General features: G+C 55.6%; 1 protein-coding gene across 3 annotated transcripts; it reads right to left on the minus strand.

Annotated features, from left to right (window-relative positions):
- Nucleotides 1–9,308: 9,308 nt before the first annotated feature.
- Nucleotides 9,309–18,353, minus strand: LOC105484583 (G protein-coupled receptor 108). Of its 3 annotated transcripts, none has more exons than XM_011746363.3 (18): nt 18,333–18,353; nt 16,233–16,352; nt 15,548–15,598; nt 15,265–15,347; nt 13,837–13,961; nt 13,663–13,712; nt 13,502–13,570; nt 12,830–12,934; nt 12,434–12,567; nt 12,254–12,329; nt 11,732–11,805; nt 11,519–11,636; nt 11,281–11,411; nt 11,148–11,191; nt 10,663–10,712; nt 10,358–10,441; nt 10,147–10,271; nt 9,309–9,637 (listed from the first exon to the last, which is right to left on the minus strand). In XM_011746363.3, the coding sequence occupies exons 9-18, from the start codon at nt 12,562–12,564 to the stop codon at nt 9,565–9,567; spliced, it is 906 nt and encodes a 301-aa protein (XP_011744665.2). In that variant the 5' UTR covers nt 12,565–12,567; nt 12,830–12,934; nt 13,502–13,570; nt 13,663–13,712; nt 13,837–13,961; nt 15,265–15,347; nt 15,548–15,598; nt 16,233–16,352; nt 18,333–18,353; the 3' UTR covers nt 9,309–9,564. The 3 variants fall into 3 exon arrangements, with proteins under 3 accessions (XP_011744665.2, XP_011744654.2, XP_070942524.1); XM_011746352.2 differs by lacking the exon at nt 18,333–18,353 and adding an exon at nt 17,091–17,221; XM_071086423.1 differs by lacking the exon at nt 18,333–18,353 and adding an exon at nt 16,621–16,935.
- Between the last annotated feature and the right edge of the window lie 673 nt (nt 18,354–19,026).

A 19,026-nucleotide genomic window follows, 5' to 3' on the forward strand; every position in this document is an offset into this window, starting at 1 on the left:
CTCATGAAATGTTTTCTAGCTCATGTGCAGAGCGGGGGGGGGGGGGGGGGGGGGTGGGGGGTGGGGGGGAAGAAGAAGAAGAAGAAGAAGAAATGTTTTCCCCAGTGAAACAGAGCTCTGCTTCTTGGAGGGTCAGGGAAAACTTCCTGTAGGAGGGGACATTTCAGATGGGCTTTGAGGTATGTGTAGGAGTTCACTATCCAGGTAAGCTTATTTTCCAAGGAAGCTCCCCTCACTTACCCTTGTCAGGATGCCTGAGTGACTTTGGTGGTGAGAAAAGTCATCACTGAGGAAAGTCCTCATTTCTAGAGCTTTTGTACCTGTCTTATGTCAACATCCTCTTCAGATATTAAATTGTATTGTGTGTGTGTGTGTGTGTGTGTCTGTGTGTATAATATATTCATATTGATCAACATCTAAAAGGTAGAAATGTGTATAGAGGGAAAGGCAGTCTTCCTCCCACCCCTGTTGACAGCATATTCTTTTTGTTTTTTCCTTTTTAAATTTTTTTCTCATTCTGTCACTCAGGCTAAATTGCAGTGGTGCAATCACAGCTCGCTGCAGCCTCAACCTCCTGGGGTCAAGTGATCATCCTGACTCAACCTTCTGAGTAGCCGAGACTCCATGCCTGGATAATTGTTTTATTTTTGTGGAGATGGGGGTCCCACGATGTTGCCCAGTCCAGTCTTGAACTCTTGGGCTCAAGTGATCCTCCGGTAGCAGCCTCACAAAGTGCTGGTGTGAACCACCATGCCCTGTGGACAGCACATATTACATATTATTCTTCCCGGTCTCTTCAGTTAAATCTTGAGTTTCATTTTGCTTTGTTTTTTTCACGAACAATATACTTCAGAGGCTATTTCACCTCAGTGCACAAAGAACTTCCTCATTCTTACAGGTTACAGGCCTCTTGTTATATTGTGGGAAAGTAACCAGCCTGCTATTTGTTGGGGGATATTTCATTTGTTTTTGAGGGGTTGTTTTAGACAGAGTAGGCTGGAGGGTAGTGGCGCTATCTCAGCTCATTGCACCTGCCACCTCCCGGGTTCAAATAATTCTCCTGCCTCAGCCTCCGGAGTGGCTGAAACTACAGGTGCGCACCACCCCGTCCGACAATTTTTGTATTTTTAGTGGACACGGGGTTTCACCATGTTGGCCAGGCTGGTCTCGAACTCCTGACTTCAAGTGATCCACCCACCTCGGCCTCCCAAAGTGTTGGAATTACAGGCGTGAGCCGCTGTATCCAGCCACCAGCCTCTTATTGATGGACAGACGGACATCTGCAGCTTCACACCAGGCTCTCTGCAGTGAATAAGCTTGAAGCTGCATTATTTTCTAGCTCTGAAACTAGCTGTAATCTTTGGGCAAGCTACTGATTACCGCCTGATCCTCAGTTTGTTCATGGAAAAGGATACGCTTACCACCTACTTCATAGAGTTGTTGTTGCAATGAAAGGAAATACGTTGGGTCAATCTCTGAATGCATTGGTAATCTTGCTAGATATTGCCAAATTCCCATGCACAGAAGTTGTATTGATTTACACACTTGCGGGCCGTGCATGAAAAGAACTGTCAGTTTCTCCCACTGCCTCATCACAGGGGCAAACTTGAGGATTTTTGCCAGCCTTGTGGGTGACAACTGGTACCCTGGTGTCATGTTTGTTTGTTTGTTTCTTTTGAGATGGAGTCTTGCTCTGTCGCCCAGGCTGGAGTGCGGTGGCACCATCTCGGCTCACTGCAACCTCTGCTTCCCGGGTTCAAACGATTCTCCTGCCTCAGCCTCCCAAAGAGCTGGGATCACAGGCATGTGCCACCACACCTGGCTAATTTATGTATTTATTTATTTATTTTGTATTTTTAGTAGAGACAGGGTTTCGCCATGTTGGCCAGGCTGGTCTCAGACTCCTGACCTCAGGTGATCCACTCGCCTTGGCCTCCCAGAGCGCTGGGATTATAGGTGTGAGCCACCACACCCCGGTGGCCGGTGTCATCTTAACTGGCATTCCTCGGATGGTCAGCAGCATTGCTGTCCAGGCATAGGAGGTGGATGGTGAAGGCAGGAGAAGGGTCTGTGGGTAGGGCCCCCTTATCCCTAGAGAGGCAACGGTTTCTGAAACCTCATTGAAGGGGTTAATGGGGAGTTTTCTCTGATTTCCTGTAAATCACTTTCCTTTCCGTGCCAGGGGTAGGGGGAGGCGTGGAGCATGAGAACAAACCTGGCGTCTGTCTGCACTGATTGCAACACACTCTTTGGAAGAGGAGGAGGAGGAGGAGGAGGAGGAGAGAGTATGAAAACACCTGCTTGCTCTCCAGAATTGGGGTTCAGCTTTTGAAACTGCATCCGCTTGCCAGGCGCAGTGGCTCACGCCTGTCATCCCAGCACTTTGGGAGGCCGAGGCAGGCAGATCACCTGAGGCCAGGAGTTGGAGACCAGGCTGGCCAACATGGCGAAACCCCGTCTTTACTAAAAATACAAAAAGTAGCTGGGCATGGTGGTGGGTGCCTGTAATCCCAGGTACTCGGGAGGCTGAGGCAGGAGAATCTTTTGAACCCAGGAGGTAGAGGTTGCAGTGAGCTGAGATTGCACCGATGCACTCCAGCCTGGGTGAAAGAGAGAGACCCTGTTGCCAAAAAAAAATAAAAAAATAAAAAAATAATAAAAAAAGAAAGACACTGGATCTTCCAATTGCCCCATTCCATCTTCTATCCCCCACTTTCTCCTCAAGCCACCCCGTTTCCTGGTTTCATTCTAGACTCAAGCATTTGGCCTTGTGGTTTGACAACCTTGAGAAGGAATTCCTGTCTGGCTTCTGTCTAGCTGCAAACCTGGGTTCCTCTTTTCTCTGAGCCTCGGTTAATCCAACTAAACAATGGGACTGAAGATAGTTCTGGTAGTTGTGACAATTAAAGAAGCCAGGATGCCTAGAAGCCACCAGGCTCAGAGGGGCAGATGTGGTGGTTCATGCCTGTAATGCCAGCACTTTGGGAGGCTGAGGCTGGGGGATCACTGGAGGTCAGGGGTTCGAGACCAGCCTGGCCAACATGGTGAAACCCTGTTTCTACTAAAAAATACAAAAATTAGCTGGCTAGGCACGGTGTCTTACGCCTGTCATCCCAGCATTTTGGGAGGCCAAGGCGGATGGATCACCTGAGGTCAGGAGTTCAAGACCAGCCTGGGCAACATGGTGAAACCTCATCTCTACTAAAAATACAAAAACTAACCAGGCATGGTGGCTGGCACCTGTAATCCCAGCTATTGGAGAGGCTGAGACAGGAGAATCACTTGAACCTGGAAGGTAGAGGTTGCAGTGAGCGGAGATCATGCCACTGCACTCCATTCTGGGCGACAAGAGCGACACTCTGTCTCAAAACAAACAAACAAACAACAACAACAAAAAATTAGCTGGGCATGATGGCAGGTGCCTGTAATCCCAGCTACTCGGGAGTCTGAGCCCGGAGGATCACTTGAACCTGGGAAGGGTCTGGCCCTACCCTGACCTCCAAGAAGTGACCAGAGGGGAGGGGCAGGATGAGAAGTGAGGGGGTTGGAGGCTGGAGCGGATGGCAGCCTGCTGGGAGGGAGGGAGGGAGATGAGATGGGGAATTCTTCAGAACCTCGTGACTTTTTCTGGGAGACGTGCATTTGTGTCCAGAGTTTGATAGGGGGATAGTGCACAAAGATGAGCCCGCAGGGGAGGGAGAGAAGGAGGTCTGGGTGTGCATTGGGGTACTTTCCATTTGCATGTCCACCCAGCCCAGCATTCCGGGAATCCAGGAGGGGAGTTCGGCCACCCAAGCTAAACATTCATGGGTTATCTGGAAGCTACATATACTGAAAAAGTGTTTGTTATTTATCTGAAATTCAAATGTAACTGAGCGTCCCGTATTCTGTTTGGCAATTCTCGCCGGGGTGCAAGGGGAAAATGAGAAGGGGCCGGGGTACGGTGACTCATGCTTGTAATCCAGCACTTTCGGGAGGCTGAGGTGAGAGCATCATTTGAGCCCAGGAGTTCGAGACCAGCCTGAGACATATAGTGAGACTTCGTCTCTACAATTGAAAAAAAAAAAATTAGCGGGGCATGTTGGCGTGCCTGCAGTCCCAGCTCCTCAGGAGGCTGAGGCAGGAGGAATTAGAGGTTGTAGTGAGTTATGACTGCACCACTGCCCCCCAGCCTGGATGACAGAGCAAGACTCTGTCTCCAAAAAAAAAAAAAAAAAAAAAAAAAAAAAAAAAAAAAAAGGAAAGACAAAGAAGAAAGAAGGAAAATGGGAAGAAGGAAGTGGGAATGATTTCTGGGTGGCGGACCCAGGTGCCCCCGCCTCACACCTGCCTGAGTTCACTTACTGCCCACTATACCCCATCCCTCCCCTTCCCCCAACAAAGGGGCAACCAGGCCTGGGAGCAGCTGGGAAACCCCCTATCCCACCGTCTAATTCCAGGTTGAGGTGACTGCTTTTCTAGAATTTTTCTCCAGGACCCACAGCCAGGCCATCCCCTTCTCCCACTCTATTACTGATTAATTCAAATTAACCTTGACCTGGCTGAATCAATCTATCTGCCTGGCAACAATGGCTCTTTCCCTCCTCTCGCTCTTGTACTCAGCAGAAACTAGCTGGGGCCCTATGGACTCCAGCCCTGGGAAAATGGACAGCAGTGGGTTTTGATTCCAGCTCTGCAGGGCCCCTGGGAAGGTCCAGCCCCTCCTCCCAGCCTTGGTTCCTAATCTGTCAACTGGAGATCCACAGCCTAGAGCCTCCTTTCTAGTCTTGGAATGAAAGTCCCGAGTGGCACCCGGGAAACAAACCATAGCCCAGTGCCCTGCACGTACTGAGCGCTCAGTACACTTGAATTGGTTTTTTTTTTTTTTTTTTTTTTTTTTTGAGACAGAGTCTTGCTGTCGTTGGTCGGGGCAGGAGTGTAATGGCGCGATCTTGGCTCGCTGCAACCTCTGCCGCCCGGGTTCTAGCAATTCTCCTGCCTCAGCCTCTCAAGTAGCTGAGATTACAGGCACCTGCCACCACACCCGGCTAATTTTTGTATTTTTAGTAGAGACGGGGTTTCACCATGTTGGCCAGGCTGGTCTTGAACTCCTGAAGAACTGTATTTTTATTTTTGCTAACACCCGCGTCTTCTACCCCAGCCTTGCATGGGTGATGGTCCCACCAGGCTTCCAAGATGGACTCCTCACTTCTTCTCATTCCCAGAATTTACCTGCTGGCCAAGCCTCTGCCTGGAATCTCCCAGTTCATCCTCCCTCTCCACACCTGTGATCTCTGCAGAGGTGAGGACCTCTGCCCCAGCTTCCTCCCTACCAGCCCATTTACTCTGAAGCAGCTAGAGACTCTTTACTTTTATTTTATTTTATTTTATTTATTTATTTATTTATTTTTGGTGAGACGGAGTCTCGCTCTGTCGCCCAGGCTGGAGTGCAATGGCGCGATCTCGGCTCACTGCAACCTCCACCTCCCTGGTTCAAGCAATTCTGCTGCCTCAGCCTCTTGAGTAGCTGGGATTACAGGCACCAGCCACCACGCCTGGCTCATTTTTTGTATTTTTGGTAGGGATGGGGTTTCACTATGTTGGCCAGGCTGGCTGGTCTTGAACTCCTGACCTCAAATGATCTGCCCACCTGGGCCTCCCAAAGTGTTGGGATTACAGGCGTGAGCCACCGCGCCCAGCCATATTTTATTCTTTTAAAAACAGTGTCTGGCCCTGTCACTCAGGCTGGAGTGGTGCAATCATAGCCCACTCTGGCCTCAAACTCCTGGGTTGAAGCAATCCTCCCACCTCAGCCTCCTGAGTAGCTGGGACAAGGTGCACGTCACCATGCCTGGCTTGGCGACTCCTTCCTTTCTAAAATCCACCTTTGGGCCGGGCATGGTGGCTCATGCCTATAATTCTGGCACTTTGGGAGGCCAAGATGGGTGGATCGCTTGTGGCCAGGATTTTGAGACCAACCTGACCAACATGGTGAAACCCCATCTCTACTACAAATACAAAATTAGCCAGGCATGGTGGCACATACCTGTAATCCCAGCTACTAGGGAGGCTGAGTCAGGAGAATTAATTGAACCCAGGAGGTGGAGGTTGCAGTGAGCTGAGATCACACTATTGCACTCTAACCTGGGTGACAGGGCAAGACTGTGTCTCAAACAACAACAAGAACCCTACCTTTGTATTCCTTTGACCAATCATGATGTATAACACAGGAATGCACACTCATGTTCACAAACGCCTATGAGATGTGCGTGGTGGCAACTTGTCTATTTCACGTATTTTAACCCTTGTTTACACCACATGCTGTAGGTACTATCATTGCCCCATTTTACAGATGAAGAAACAGAGGCTTCGGCCGCTTGCCCGAGATCCTGCGGCTGGTAAGTGTCGGAATCTGAACTCAGACAGCTGGGCTGTATAGAGAGCGTGCTCTTAAACTGTGTGAGTTCTTAACTGCTGCAGCAAAAGATGACTGCAAACTCGGTGGCTTAAAACAACATGTTTATTTTCTTACAGTTCTGGAGGTCAGACGTCTAAAATCAAGGTGTCAACAGGACTGCGTTCCTTTCTGGAGGAAACAGGTGAACCCATTTCCTTGCCTTTTTCAGCGTCTAGCAACCGCCTACATTCCTTGGCTTGTGGCCCCTTCCTTGCAATCACTGCAGCCTCTGCCTCTGTCACTGTGTCTCCTTCTCTAACTCTGACCCTCCCACCTGGCTCTTATTTTTTTTATTTTTTATTTTTTGAGACAGAGTTTCACTCTTGTTGCCCAGGCTGGAGTACAATGGCGTGATCTCGCTCACTGCAACCTCCGCCTCCCAGGTTCAAGCGATTATCCTGCCTCAGCCTCCCAAGTAGCTGGGATTACAGGCGTGTACCACCATGCCCAGCTAATATTTTGTATTTTTAGTAGAGACAGGGTTTCACTATGTTGGCCAGCCTGGTTTCAAACTCACGACCTCAGGTGATCCTTGGCTTCCCAAAATGCTGGGATTACAGGCATAAGCCACCATGCCTGGCCTCCACCTCCCTCTTATAAAGACCCTTGTGATGATATTGGGCATATCCAGATAATCTGAGATACCCCCCCACCCTGCACACACACACACACATTTTAATAGCCTTAATCCCACGCACAAAGTCCCTTTTGCTGTGTGATAGAACATATATCCACAGGCCTTGGGGATTTGGACATGCACATCTTTTTTTTTTTTTTTTTGAGACAGGTCTCTCGCTCTGTCACCCAGGCTGGAGTGCAGTGGTGCGATTTCAGCTCACCACAACCTCCGCCTCCTGGATTCAGGTGGTTCTCCTGCCTCAGCCTCCTGAGTAGCTGGGATTACAGGTGCCCACCACCATGCCCAGCTAATTTTTGTATTTTTAGTACAGATGGGGTTTCACCGTGTTGCCCAGGCTGGTCTCAAACTCCTGACGTGTGATCCGTCTGCCTAGGCCTCCCAAAGAGCTGGGATTACAGGTGTGAGCCACCACGCCGGCTGGATGTGCCCATCTTTGAGGGGACGTATGACTCAGCTGACCGCAGCAGGCACATGCCGTCTCTCTGGCCGTGCTCCTCCCTGCTTTAAATTCCTCTACGGCTCCTGTGGACCCCTGGATGAAGCCCCTTGTGCCTGCCTGTCCTTAGGCCTCTGCCAGCTTCTCTCACCCTCCTCCTGCCCCCTCCAGCCTTGGGGGCCATCCCAGCCTTCCCCGCCGTGTTCATGTAACTTCCCCAGTCTGCAATGCCTCCCACTTCCTTCTTTGTCTGACCGGGCTATTTATTCATCTGGGCCCCAGCTATATTTGTTTCTGCTTACAGGAAACCTTCACCCCAGCCCTGTTCCCTGCCTCTGTCCCATGCTTGTGGTCTCCAGCGAGGAAGGCTTCTCTGAGCTTCAAAAGGCATTCTGGGTGCTCTAGTTGAAGGGCAGGTGAGTCGGGGGTGGAGACCCATCTTGGGAGCCTACCCTTAACTGTGTGCACAAGTGGATCTCTTAATTCCACGGTTGCCCCTCAAGATTCAGGGCTGGTTCCCTAGAAGTCAGGCCGAGGCTGTGCAACTGGGCGCTGTGCCAAGCCAGACACCTCTTATTGTATGTGATACTCAACACTTAGGAGGCCCCATGTTATATGCGAGGAAACAGAGAGGGTAAGCCAGTGATCCAGGGTCACACAGCAAATGCTAACAGGCTGAGAGGTTTGGTCCCAGGGAGTCTAGCTACAGAGCAGCAATGCACACAGTCGGTGTCTGGCTTTGAGCCCAGAGTCTCCCATTCACTCATTAGCTGTGTGACCTCAGGGAGGTTTCTTATCCTCTCTGTGCCTCACAGGCTTTTTAACCAATTAAAATCCACAGAAGCCTTAATATACAGTGTGGCATAGCAATCACTCTGTGTTACCTCATATTATTTTTTCTTTTCTTGAGATGGGGTCTTGCTTGTTGCCCCAGCTGGGCTTTAACTCCTGGGCTTGAGTGATACTCCTGCATTGCCCTCCCGAGTAGCTGGAACTACTACAGGCACTTGTCACTGTGCCTGGTTAGCTTCTATCATTATTGTTTTTGAGATGGAGTCTTGTTCTGTTGCCCAGGCTGGAGTGCAGTGGTGCGATCTCTGCTCATTGCAACCTCTGCCTCCCTGGCTCAAGCGATTCTCCCATTTCAGGCTCCTGAGTAAGCTGGAATTACAGGCGCCTGCCACCAGGCCCGGCTAAGTTTTGTATTTTTAGTAGAGACAGGGTTTCATCATGTTGACCAGGCTGGTCTCGAACTCCTGACCTCAAACGATCTGTCTGCCTTGGCCTCCCAAAGTGCTGGGATTACAGGCGTAAGCCACCACACCCGGCCTATTCCTTCTTTTCCTCTGTAGCCTGAGCCACTTGGGTGTCTTCAAATCCCCGTTTTCCCCTCGCCCCCAGCTTTCATGCCTGCGGTTCCCTCATCGGGGCATGAGCTCTTCCACCACGTTTCTACCGACCTCTCCTGACCCCCACGGCTGGGTCAGGGCCCGGTGCAGTCCCCGACACGGCGCTGATGGTCCAGTGATGGCCCTGCCAGGTGACATGTCCCTCTGCCTGACCCCCACCCTGGGCACTGGGAGCCCCTCATGGGCTGGGACCAGGTGGGTCTTGGAGACTGCTCCGTCCCAACGCCTGGCTTTGGGCCCTGCACGCAGCTGTTACTAAATAAGTATTTATTGAATGTGCAAAGACACGGACCCTCTGCGCCCCCCACACACAGCGAAAACAGGTTTCTACATTGTAAACACAATCTCCGTGTAGACCCCAACCCCCAAAAAGGCAAGACACCGGCGTAGCCAAACAGATTGGTCATTATTGTACATATAGCTGGAAGGGAGGGGTGGTCCCGGAGTGAGGACAGGGCTGCCCAATACTTGGGGGGAGGAAGGGACTCTTCTTCCAAATGGGCTTGTCCGGGAACCGGGGTCCCGGGGAGCTGGGCGCCTGGTCCACATGGACCCCCTCCACCTCCCCACATACGCTGTGGAAGAAGGGCAGGAGTAGAAATGCTGGGGGAGAAGGATCCTTTGGTCTGAGATGTGGAGGTGATCATAACAGTTCCCGCCCGCTGGCTGTTTTGTTGACTTTGGAGAGGCCTTCCCGGAACCCAGAGTCGGTCATTCTGGGGGCAGACAGCAAGGAGGCGTCCAGCGCTGCAGGGCAGCAGGCGCCGCCCACCCACCCCCTACGGCAGCCCAGGCCCTACTCTTCTACCCCAATCACCTAGGCCCCGCCCCCGCCACAGCAGCCCTGGCCCCGCCCACCCTACCCTGAACCACTCAGGCCCCACCTACCTCACCCCCACAGTAGCCCAGGCCCCACCCATTCTACCCCCAACTACCTAGGCCCCGCCCACCCCGCCCCCAGAGCAGCCTTGGGTGTCGCCCTAGCGGCCCTAACCCCACCCCCAGCTCAGCCTGGCCTTAGGCACTCCACAGCTGTCCAGTCTCCACCTGCACAGCTGCCCTGGCTGCCCCCATCTCCCCTCCATCCCTCCTCAACAGCAGGCTCTGCCCTAACACTGTCCCTAGGGCTGCTACAGTCCCTCCCCCCTGCCCACCCTGCCCTGAGAGCTGCCCGCCCCCTACTCCGCCCCTAGAGCCACCAGCCCTGCCATGGTGCCCGGCTCACACTTGCTCCATCTGAACATCCTCCTCGTCCTCCTGGGGCAGCTGCAGGTACGGGTTGTCCCCTGTGGGCTGGAACTTGTAGCCCGTGAGCACGAAGAAGGCCAGGGTGGAGCCTTCCACCAAGAGCTGGGGGACAGGACAGAGTGGGGGTATCAGGCTCATGCCCCCCTCACCGTGGCTGCCCTCCTGTCCCACCCGGGCCTCAGGCTCACCTGGTATAGCCACTGCCACTGAAAGGGGACAGCCACCTGCAGCAGGATGGCGATGATGCGGGTGAAGTAGACATAGCAGATGACCTGCAGGGGTGCAAGCAGGCGTGGGGCTGGACTGCAGGGGCACGGGCAGGCGTGGGGCCAGGACTGCAGGGGCGCGGGCAGGCGTGGGGCTGGATTGATGGACCACGGGCTGGGGCGTCTGGGTGGGGGCCTCGGGATGGGGCAGCGGCCGAGGGGCTGGGGTGGGCGTGCAGCAGGTCGGTAATCGCCCTAAACCCCCCGTGAGCGAGGCGGGCTCCTACCATGACATAGTAATGCCGGAACAGCTTCAGCTTGGCCAGGTTCACCGCCACTGAGGGTGGGCACAGAGAGGGGGGTCAGGGGAGACTGAAGGTGGGAGGGAGGCAAGGGGGCTGGGGGCTGGGGGCTGGGAGAGGGGACAAACAGAACATCTGAGGGAGTGTCCAACGAGCAGAAAGTCTAGAGGGGACATTAGGTGGGGCAGAAGTCTAGAGGGGACATTAGGTGGAGCAGAAAGTCTGGAGGGACATTAGGTGGGGCAGAAAGGCCGAAGGGGGAGATCAGAGAGGAGGGAAGGGCCCCCCAATGGGGCGGAGAGGCCAGATAGAGGCATCTGGGGGGGAAGAGAGGCCAGACTGGGGCGTCCAGGGAGGCAGAGGCCTGGGGGCTGGGCAGAGAGGCCAGGAAGGGCATCCAAGAGGCAGAAAGAAGGGCCTGGGGCAGGAAGAGGGCCATGAGCAGAGGGCCCACAGGTGCAGGGCCTCACCCTTCCCGTCTGTGCCAGACGCATCCTGGAGATGCCGGATGGACCTGGGACAAGTGGAGGACACAGGGTGCGGTCAGCACAGACATCGCCCATGTGCACAGGGCAGGGCCTCAGCCGGGGGCAGGGTCCTCACCAGACTACGGGGAACAGGATGGCGCCGCAGCAGATGAGATCCACCAGGAACAAAATCTCCTTCCACAGCACGTAGTCGCTGGCGCCCTCCTCGCGGGACTCGATGACGATGTAGGCCACGTTGGCCAGGACCTGCGCAGGTGGCGGGGGTGGGTGGGCACTGCCCGGCGCGCTCCCCTCTGCCCCCACCGCCCTGTGCAGCCCTCCCCACCCTGCTCCGGAGGCCGCTCCATCTGCACCTGCATGGAGATCACGATCCCAAAGACTTTCTTCTCCTTATCCGACAGGACGCACTTGATGAAGGCCCAGCCTGAGCCGATCAGGGCGATGGTGATGAAGAGAAGAGCACCCTTCAGCCTGGGGGGGGCAGGGGACGGTGTGATGATGAGGTGGGGGGCCCGCCCTCCCCTGCCCGCCTCCCCCCAGCTGCCAGGCAGAGCGGGCGCACTCACAGGCGGGTGATGTAGTGCATGACGGCAAGGCCTTCGATGGGGTGGCCCTGGCTGTTGATGAAGTAGTAGTTGATCTGGGGGTGGACGGACAGACGGACAGTGAGGCACACGGAGGGGTGGGAGGCTGGTGGTGGTGGTGGGGGCAGGATTAGGAACACAGACCGTCACCATCAGATGGGTGGTCAGAAAGGTGAATAATGAGGACGGTGGGTGGGACTCAAAACTGGTAATTGGGGCTGAAGAAATGGAGGGAACGGTCACAGTTGGAAGGGTGAATGGTTGGACAATCAATGAGACGGACGGTCACAGCTGAACCAAGGGACAGTGACGGACAGAGCTGCCCAGCAGGACTGGCGGACAGAGGGGACGGGCGGCTGGCCACACTGGTAAAACGGGTGGACACGTGGAGAGCTGGTGGATGGCCCTCCCACAAGCCCCGGGTCTGCAGAGATTTGGGGGATGGCCCAGATGGTCTCTTCCTCCCGGCCCACCCCCCGCTGCCCCCCGGTGCGAGGCTCTCACGCTGTGGAAGAGGAGAGAGATGCTCTTGGTGAAGGCCAAGGCCGCCATGAGCCAGTGGATCTTGAAGACGCTATACCTGGTGGGAGGGTCAGGGAGAGATGGGGTGGGGGGCATCAGCAGGGCATAGGGATGGGGGTCTGGTGAAGGGACAGGGGGGACCCCCAGGGGCAGGGGCATTACATGTTCCTGCAGAGGACGGACACCCAGAAGACGCCGGCGGCCAGGAAGCAGGCGGACATGACCAGGTACAGCTTGAAAAGGGGCATCTCCGCCGCCGACAGGAAGCCATCGGGGTTCTTCTCCCGGATCATCACCTGGGGAGGGGACAGTGGTGGGCGGCGGTGGCAGCGGCACAGCCTGACCTCTGGCCTGGGAGAGCAGCGAGTGGGGGGTCTCCTGCTCTCCCGCTTTCTACTGGGCCACTCATCCACTCTGAGCCTCAGTTGGCCCCATCTCCCAAATGGGTATAACAGCTCCTACTCCGCATCCGGGAGAGCTGGGAGAAGCTAAGTGGGGTGTGGTGCTCCAGGCCCGCAGTGGGTGCTCCCTGGCCCTGCTGTCCTCCCCTCCGCTCACCGTGATGTCGAATGGATGCTCCTTTCCCGGCACTGAATTGTTGCAGTTGTGGAAGTTCAGGCTGTACTGGCCTTCTTCCGCCTGAGAGCCGACCACCACGTGGAACTGGGCGGGGGAGAGAGGAGGGCTCAGCCTGGGGGTCCTGTGGTCTGGGGCGACAGTCAGCTTGGGGGTCCTGTGCTCTGGGACGACCGTAGGGCTGCAGGAGGGCTCAGCCTGGGGGTCCCGTGCTCTGGGGACACAGTAGGGCTGCAGGAGGGCTCAGCCTGGGGGTCCCATGCTCTGGGGACACGGTAGGGCCGCAGGAGGGCTCAGCCTGGGGGTCCCGTGCTCTGGGGTGACGGTAGGGCCGCAGGAGGGCTCAGCCTGGGGGTCCCGTGCTCTGGGGTGACGGTAGGGCCGCAGGAGGGCTCAGCCTGGGGGTCCCGTGCTCTGGGGTGACGGTAGGGCCGCAGGAGGGCTCAGCCTGGGGGTCCCGTGCTCTGGGGTGACGGTAGGGCCACAGGAGGGATCAGCCTGGGGGTCCCGTGCTCTGGGGTGACGGTAGGGCCGCAGGAGGGATCAGCCTGGGGGTCCCGTGCTCTGGGGTGACGGTAGGGCCGCAGGAGGGATCAGCCTGGGGGTCCCGTGCTCTGGGGTGACGGTAGGGCCGCAGGCACTGCAGACACTCACACTGAAGTTATAGGAGTTGTTGAGGTGGCTCAGGCCTAACACCAGCTCCTTGTCCTTCCCGCTAGGACCCTGAAGGGACAGAGCCCCTCCATCAGCTGGCTCTGGGTCCCCGCAGGGCCCTGGGGTGTGCCATCTTCCCTCCCGCCCCACCTCCCTGAAACCTGAGGCACTGCGGGTGTGGACTTGGGCTTGCTGGCTGCAGCGGTCCCTCCTGTAAGAGACCAGGCAGTGATTTCAAGAGATGGATGGATAGAGGGGCGGCAGGAAAATGGGATGGGGGGTGCACAGGGCGGACCTGCCCATCCACCCCTGCCGGCACAGCCAGCCTGACTCACCGCCATCCACCTTGCGGGGGACTGTGGCCTGTGGCTTTGGGAGCCCTGGTTCGGAGGGCGCTTCGGGGAGGAGCCCAGGAAAGATAAACAACTTCTTCTGCTCTCCATACTTCCGCACCTGGACCCTGCAGGGAGGGTGGGGTGTGGCATGAGGCTGGGGGGCCGAACCTGGCTCAGGCACACAAGCCCAGGCAAAGGACTCAGTGGCCTCTGGCACCCTCTTGCGGGGCGGGGGTCCAGCTGAGTCAGCTATCACTGAGTTTCAGCCTTTGGTTCCCACTGGTCAAGGCGGCGACCGCCTTCCTGTGCTGCCTGCACCAGCAATTATTTGTCATTTCCCATGACATCAATCTACTCTTTTTCTCTTTTCTTTAGAGACAGGGTCTCGCTCTGTCGCCCAGGCTGGAGCGCTGTGGTACAGTCGCAGCTCACTGCAGCCTCAGATTCCTAGCATCAGGCAGTTCTCCCACCTCAGCCTCCGGAGTAGATGGGACCACAGGCACGTACCACCACCGTGCTTGGCTAATTTTTAAATTTTCTATAGAGACGGGGTCTCCCTATGTTGCCCAGGCTGGTCTTGTTTTCCTGGCTTCAAGTGATTCTCCTGGCTCAGCCAGCCTCCCAAAGCACTGGAATTAATGGTATGAGCCACTGTGGCCAACCCCACTGTATAATAATAATAATGATAATAGACAGGCTCTTGATCTGTCATCAAGGCTGGAGTACAGCAGTGCAATCTTGGCTCACTGCAACCTCCACCTCCCCAGCTCAGGCGATCCTCTCACCTCAGCTTCCAGAGTAGCTGGGACTACAGGCGTGCACCACCCTGCCTGGCTAATTCCTGTATATTTTTTGTTGGTAAAGACAACGTTTTGCCATGTTGCCCAGGCTGGTCTACAATTCCCGGGCCCAAGCAATCCGTTTACGTTGGCCTCCCAAAGTGCTGGGATTACATGCCTGAGCCATTGCCCGGCCCTAAGTATATTATTTAAAAATAAAGCATTTTATCTATAGAAAAGCAACATGGTTTTGTCAGACCCTGGCCCCAGGCTGCCTGGCTCCAAATCCCAGTTCCTGGGACTCAGTTTTCTCATCTGAAGAGCAGATCACAGGATAAGGAATCGATGAGTTAATGTGTTAAAGCTCCAGGACACGGCCTGGCAAACCAGAAGCACTCAACATGTGCGAACAATTGTTATTCCTTCTCACAACAGCCCTCTGTATCCGGGCCTTCTGCCCTGAGACACCAACATCCTCTGAGTCCCTCTCTCCTTCCTTCCAATAATCAGAAGACTTGAAGGCAAAACTGAAAAGTAAGTGGTGTTCTCTCTCTGCTTCTCATCCCACCTGATCAGCCCAGGTGCCTGTGGGCATCACACAGGGAAACGCAGAGGAAGGATCTGAACGATCCCCTGGTCCCCAACTCACTGCAGATCCTTGGTGTTGATGAGGAACAGGACCAGGAAGCTGCTACTGTTTTTCTGGAGAGGGCAGTCCTGGAAATCCCGGGTCTAGGTGGGTGGGGAGGAGGGAGTCTTGGTTACTCCTCCCCTGGCCCAGCTCCACCCTGTCTCCCTCCCTGTCCACCCAGGGGCTCTTCCTGCTCCTGCCTCTGAGAAAGAACAGGGGCCTTTGGGTTACAGGTGCAGAGGACAGACCCCACCCCCTCCCTCCAGCCCCTTCTCCCATCTTCCCCATTCCCTCCACTCACTGAATAGGAGTGAACTCTGCCAGATCGAACCCGGCTGAGACTGAACCCCACCTGGTGGATGGAAAAAAAAGGGGAGGGTGTGAGGGACAGTAGAGAACTCCCAGCTATCCCTTTCAGTAGCAATAGAAACCTAACCTCACATTTACTGAACACCTAATGTGTGCTAGATCCCACACACTCTCTCTTTTTTTTTCAGAGTTGGGGTGGTGGGTGGACCTCATTCTGTTTCTCAAGCTGGAACACAGTGGCAGGATCATAGCTCACTGCAGCCTCGAACTCCCGGGTCCAAACGATCCTCTCACCTCAGCCTCCCGACTGGTTGGGACTACAGGCACACCTCACCATGCCTGGCTAATTTTAAAAACTTTTTGTAGAGACGGGGGTTCTCACTGTGTTGCCCAGGCTGGTCTTGAACTCCTGGCCTCAGGCAATCCTCCCACCTTGGCCTCCCAAAGTGCTAGGACTACAAAGCCCGAGCCACCCGCCCTGCCTGTCCCCCACGTCTTAAGAAAAGTGCCTAGCACATCCTGTTTAAGACATCAGTATTCCCAGTTACAGATGAGGAAACAGGCTCAGAGAGATCACGGGACTTGCACAAGATTACATGGGTAGAGGCAGAGCTGGGAACCCAGAACCAGGGGATTGCATCCTGCTCTCCTTTAGCAAACTCCTCAAGGTCCCTCACCAGCAGGGACTTCTCTTCTGCCTCCCGGAGGCCCAGCCGCAGGAGGCTCAACTCCACCTCCAGGGAGCCGTTGGTGTAGAAACCGAAGTTGTTCAGCTGGATGTCTGCTCGCTTCTCCCCCTGCCGGAGACCAACGAGGCAGAGGCAGTTCAGACCTCTGCCCAGCCCCAGGAGTCTGGCACGAGGATCCCCCGAAGGGCCTCCTGGTACCCCTCTGTTTAGGAAAGGCCCGGAGGATGACAAGAGAAAGTTGAGAGGGACTTCCTCCCTGCAGGGAAAGGGTGGTCCTGCATTCTCCGACTTCTCTTCTGAACCCAGGAACAGAGATCCTGGGGCACGTGGAAGTCCCCCCACTGGGATAAGCACAACCCAGAGAACAGTTATTCACCTCGGAGGGCCTGGCCACCTTCCGGAAGAACTTTTAGATTCCAGTTGAGCTCCCAGCAACATTTCAACGGAACCCCCCCAATCCCATTAAGTGCCCCGAGGACCCCACTCTATAGCCCCCCCCCCCAGGACCCCGCTGTGCGGCTTCAGGGTCTTTAGCGTCCCAAAAGTGATTCCAAGAATTTAAAGGACTAAGACCCAACTGGGGGGGAGGGGGTGTAGTCCCCAAGAGATGGAGCCACGCCCCCGAAGGGAGGGGCCCGACCCTAGCGATGCGGGCCCGGCAACTCCATCCGGAGGACGGAAGGGGATCCCGGGACGAGACCACTCCGGGCCCGGAAACGGGGGGCGCCGGACCACTCCATCCCGCGTCGGGGGCGGGGGAGGGCGGACGAGACCACTCCAAGCCAGGGGGCTTCTCCGAGACAAAGTTGCGCCCCCGACCCCAGACCCTCACGCGGCGGGCCTCACCGTCAGCGCCAGCCGGTGGATGCGCCCGGAGCAGCCGCCCAACAGCAACAGCAGAAGTAGCCGCTGCCCCCACCTCCCGCGGCCGAGCCCCCTCCTCTCGCTCACTGCCATCTCTGGAGCCACCGCCTCCCCGACTCCGCCTCTGGCGCCCAAGCCCGCCCACCGATGAGCCAATCGCCGCACGGCGGGACCCGGTGCTTCGGGATTTCCAGTCTGCCAGCCAATCAACAATTGCCTCTCCGCAAGGCCGCCTACTTACGACACCCGATGGACAGCACCAGTTCCGAATGGGAGTGCCGACAACGCTTAACCCCCGCGCTCACTCTCACCAATCGCTATAAAGATTGTCCAGGATGTGATTTAATGAGCAGTTTATCTAACCAATTGTCATGGATCTGATATCCGGCCCTTGAAGCGGAATTTCTCCACCCAGTCTTAACGGTCCGGGACTACATTACCCAGAATGCAGCGGGAGCAGACAAGGGCAACAAGGCATTAAATAAACTACATTTCCCAGTATCGTCAAGGACGGACTTCCTCTTCTTGCCTCAGGGATGTGGCTCCCAGCCAGAGCTCAGGCTTTTGGTAAACACACGCATCTGTTCAGGCCTGACCTGTTTTCCTAATCTTCCTGGTCCACAGAGAGGCCTAAAGCTGGCCTCTGGTTAAAGTTTGACTCTAGGATGACCTATGACCTCAGGCTGAGACCCCAGCCTTAGGTTAAGCCTTTTATTCCAGAGTGAGGCAATTGGAGACGCACCCCCAGATTACAGGCTAGACCGGACTCCGGGCTGAACTCTGACCCCAGGTGAACTCACCCTGCAAGTTGAGTCCCAACTTCAGCCTGAAATTCTGACATCCCCTCGTCCCCCACACCACACACTGAGGCTTCATCTCTGGTTTAGGCCACCGATCTGGACTAGTTCTGACTCCAGATTGGACCTGACCCCTTACTGGGTTTCTAATCCTTCTGGTTAAGCCTCTGGCTTCAGTTTGAGACCCTATCCCCACCGTGGTGCTGACCTGGGTTGAACCCCAATTCCAGTTTGTGTCTCTGAGCAGAGGTGAACTCAGAACTTTGCTAGGCTGAGCCCCCATTTCAGACGAGCCACTAAACTCACTGGGTTCAGTTGCCCAACTGCAATCAGACATTTTCTAGCTCAGAAGCCACCAGCAGGTGGGGCCAGGTCCCAGCAGAGACATCAGTCCCAGTGTGGGCTCCCAAAGCTCTCCTGGGCTCACCTGTATCTCTCTGTCCTGGGAGCCTGGGTGCTCTTGTGTAAGGGGAACGTATCCCCAAGGGCCCCCCTGCAAGACGCCCCGCCTTCTCTGTAGCTACAGAGAAAGCGCCAAAGGCCGGAGAGAATGGGGGTGGGAATCCCTAGTGCCTCCTCTTCTCTTTCATCCCAGCACCTCAAAGGGATTTACAAGGTGTGAACAGACTTTTATGGGAGAGGTGACAGACTTCCCTTCTCCACGGCCCAGATGTCCCAGATGTCGGGGGGAGGGGCGGAGGCGGAATCTCAGGGGCTGTACTGAGAATTAAACCAGATTAAACCTTCATGGATGGGACTGGAAAATGGGCAGATGCAGGCGCTAACTGGAAGGCAGCTGGGGAAGGGCCTGGGCCTGGCGCCCCAAGGACAGCCCGTCCTCAGTTTCCCAGCGGAGACTGGGGGAGGGAAGGCAGGATGCGGTGCGGGAGCTAATGGACCCGGCCTTGGCGGAGGCGCGTCCTGGGTTGGATCGAAGCCCTCTCATCCGTCCTGTGGCCGGAGGGACCAGACCATTAGTGGGACGAACCTAGACGCCTGGAGCCGGGCCGGCTCGCAAGAACGGGGTGACCTCAGGTTGCCCCTGCAACGGGGTTGAGGAAGGACTTATTGAGTTTGGGGTTTTAGCATCTTGGCCCTTTAAGGAATAATTGCGGGGAAAG

This window comes from Macaca nemestrina, chromosome 20, assembly GCF_043159975.1.
Source record: "Macaca nemestrina isolate mMacNem1 chromosome 20, mMacNem.hap1, whole genome shotgun sequence".
NCBI lineage: Eukaryota > Metazoa > Chordata > Mammalia > Primates > Cercopithecidae > Macaca > Macaca nemestrina.

Coding starts and splice junctions, on each gene's coding strand:
- LOC105484583 (XM_011746352.2), bottom strand. CDS start 17,201: ATGGCAGTGAGCGAGAGGAGGGGGCTCGGCCGCGGGAGGTGGGGGCAG. Junction 11,637..11,731: donor ATGCACTACATCACCCGCCT/GTGAGTGCGCCC, acceptor TGCCCCCCCCAG/GCTGAAGGGTGCTCTTCTCT. Junction 11,412..11,518: donor GGATCGTGATCTCCATGCAG/GTGCAGATGGAG, acceptor CCACCTGCGCAG/GTCCTGGCCAACGTGGCCTA.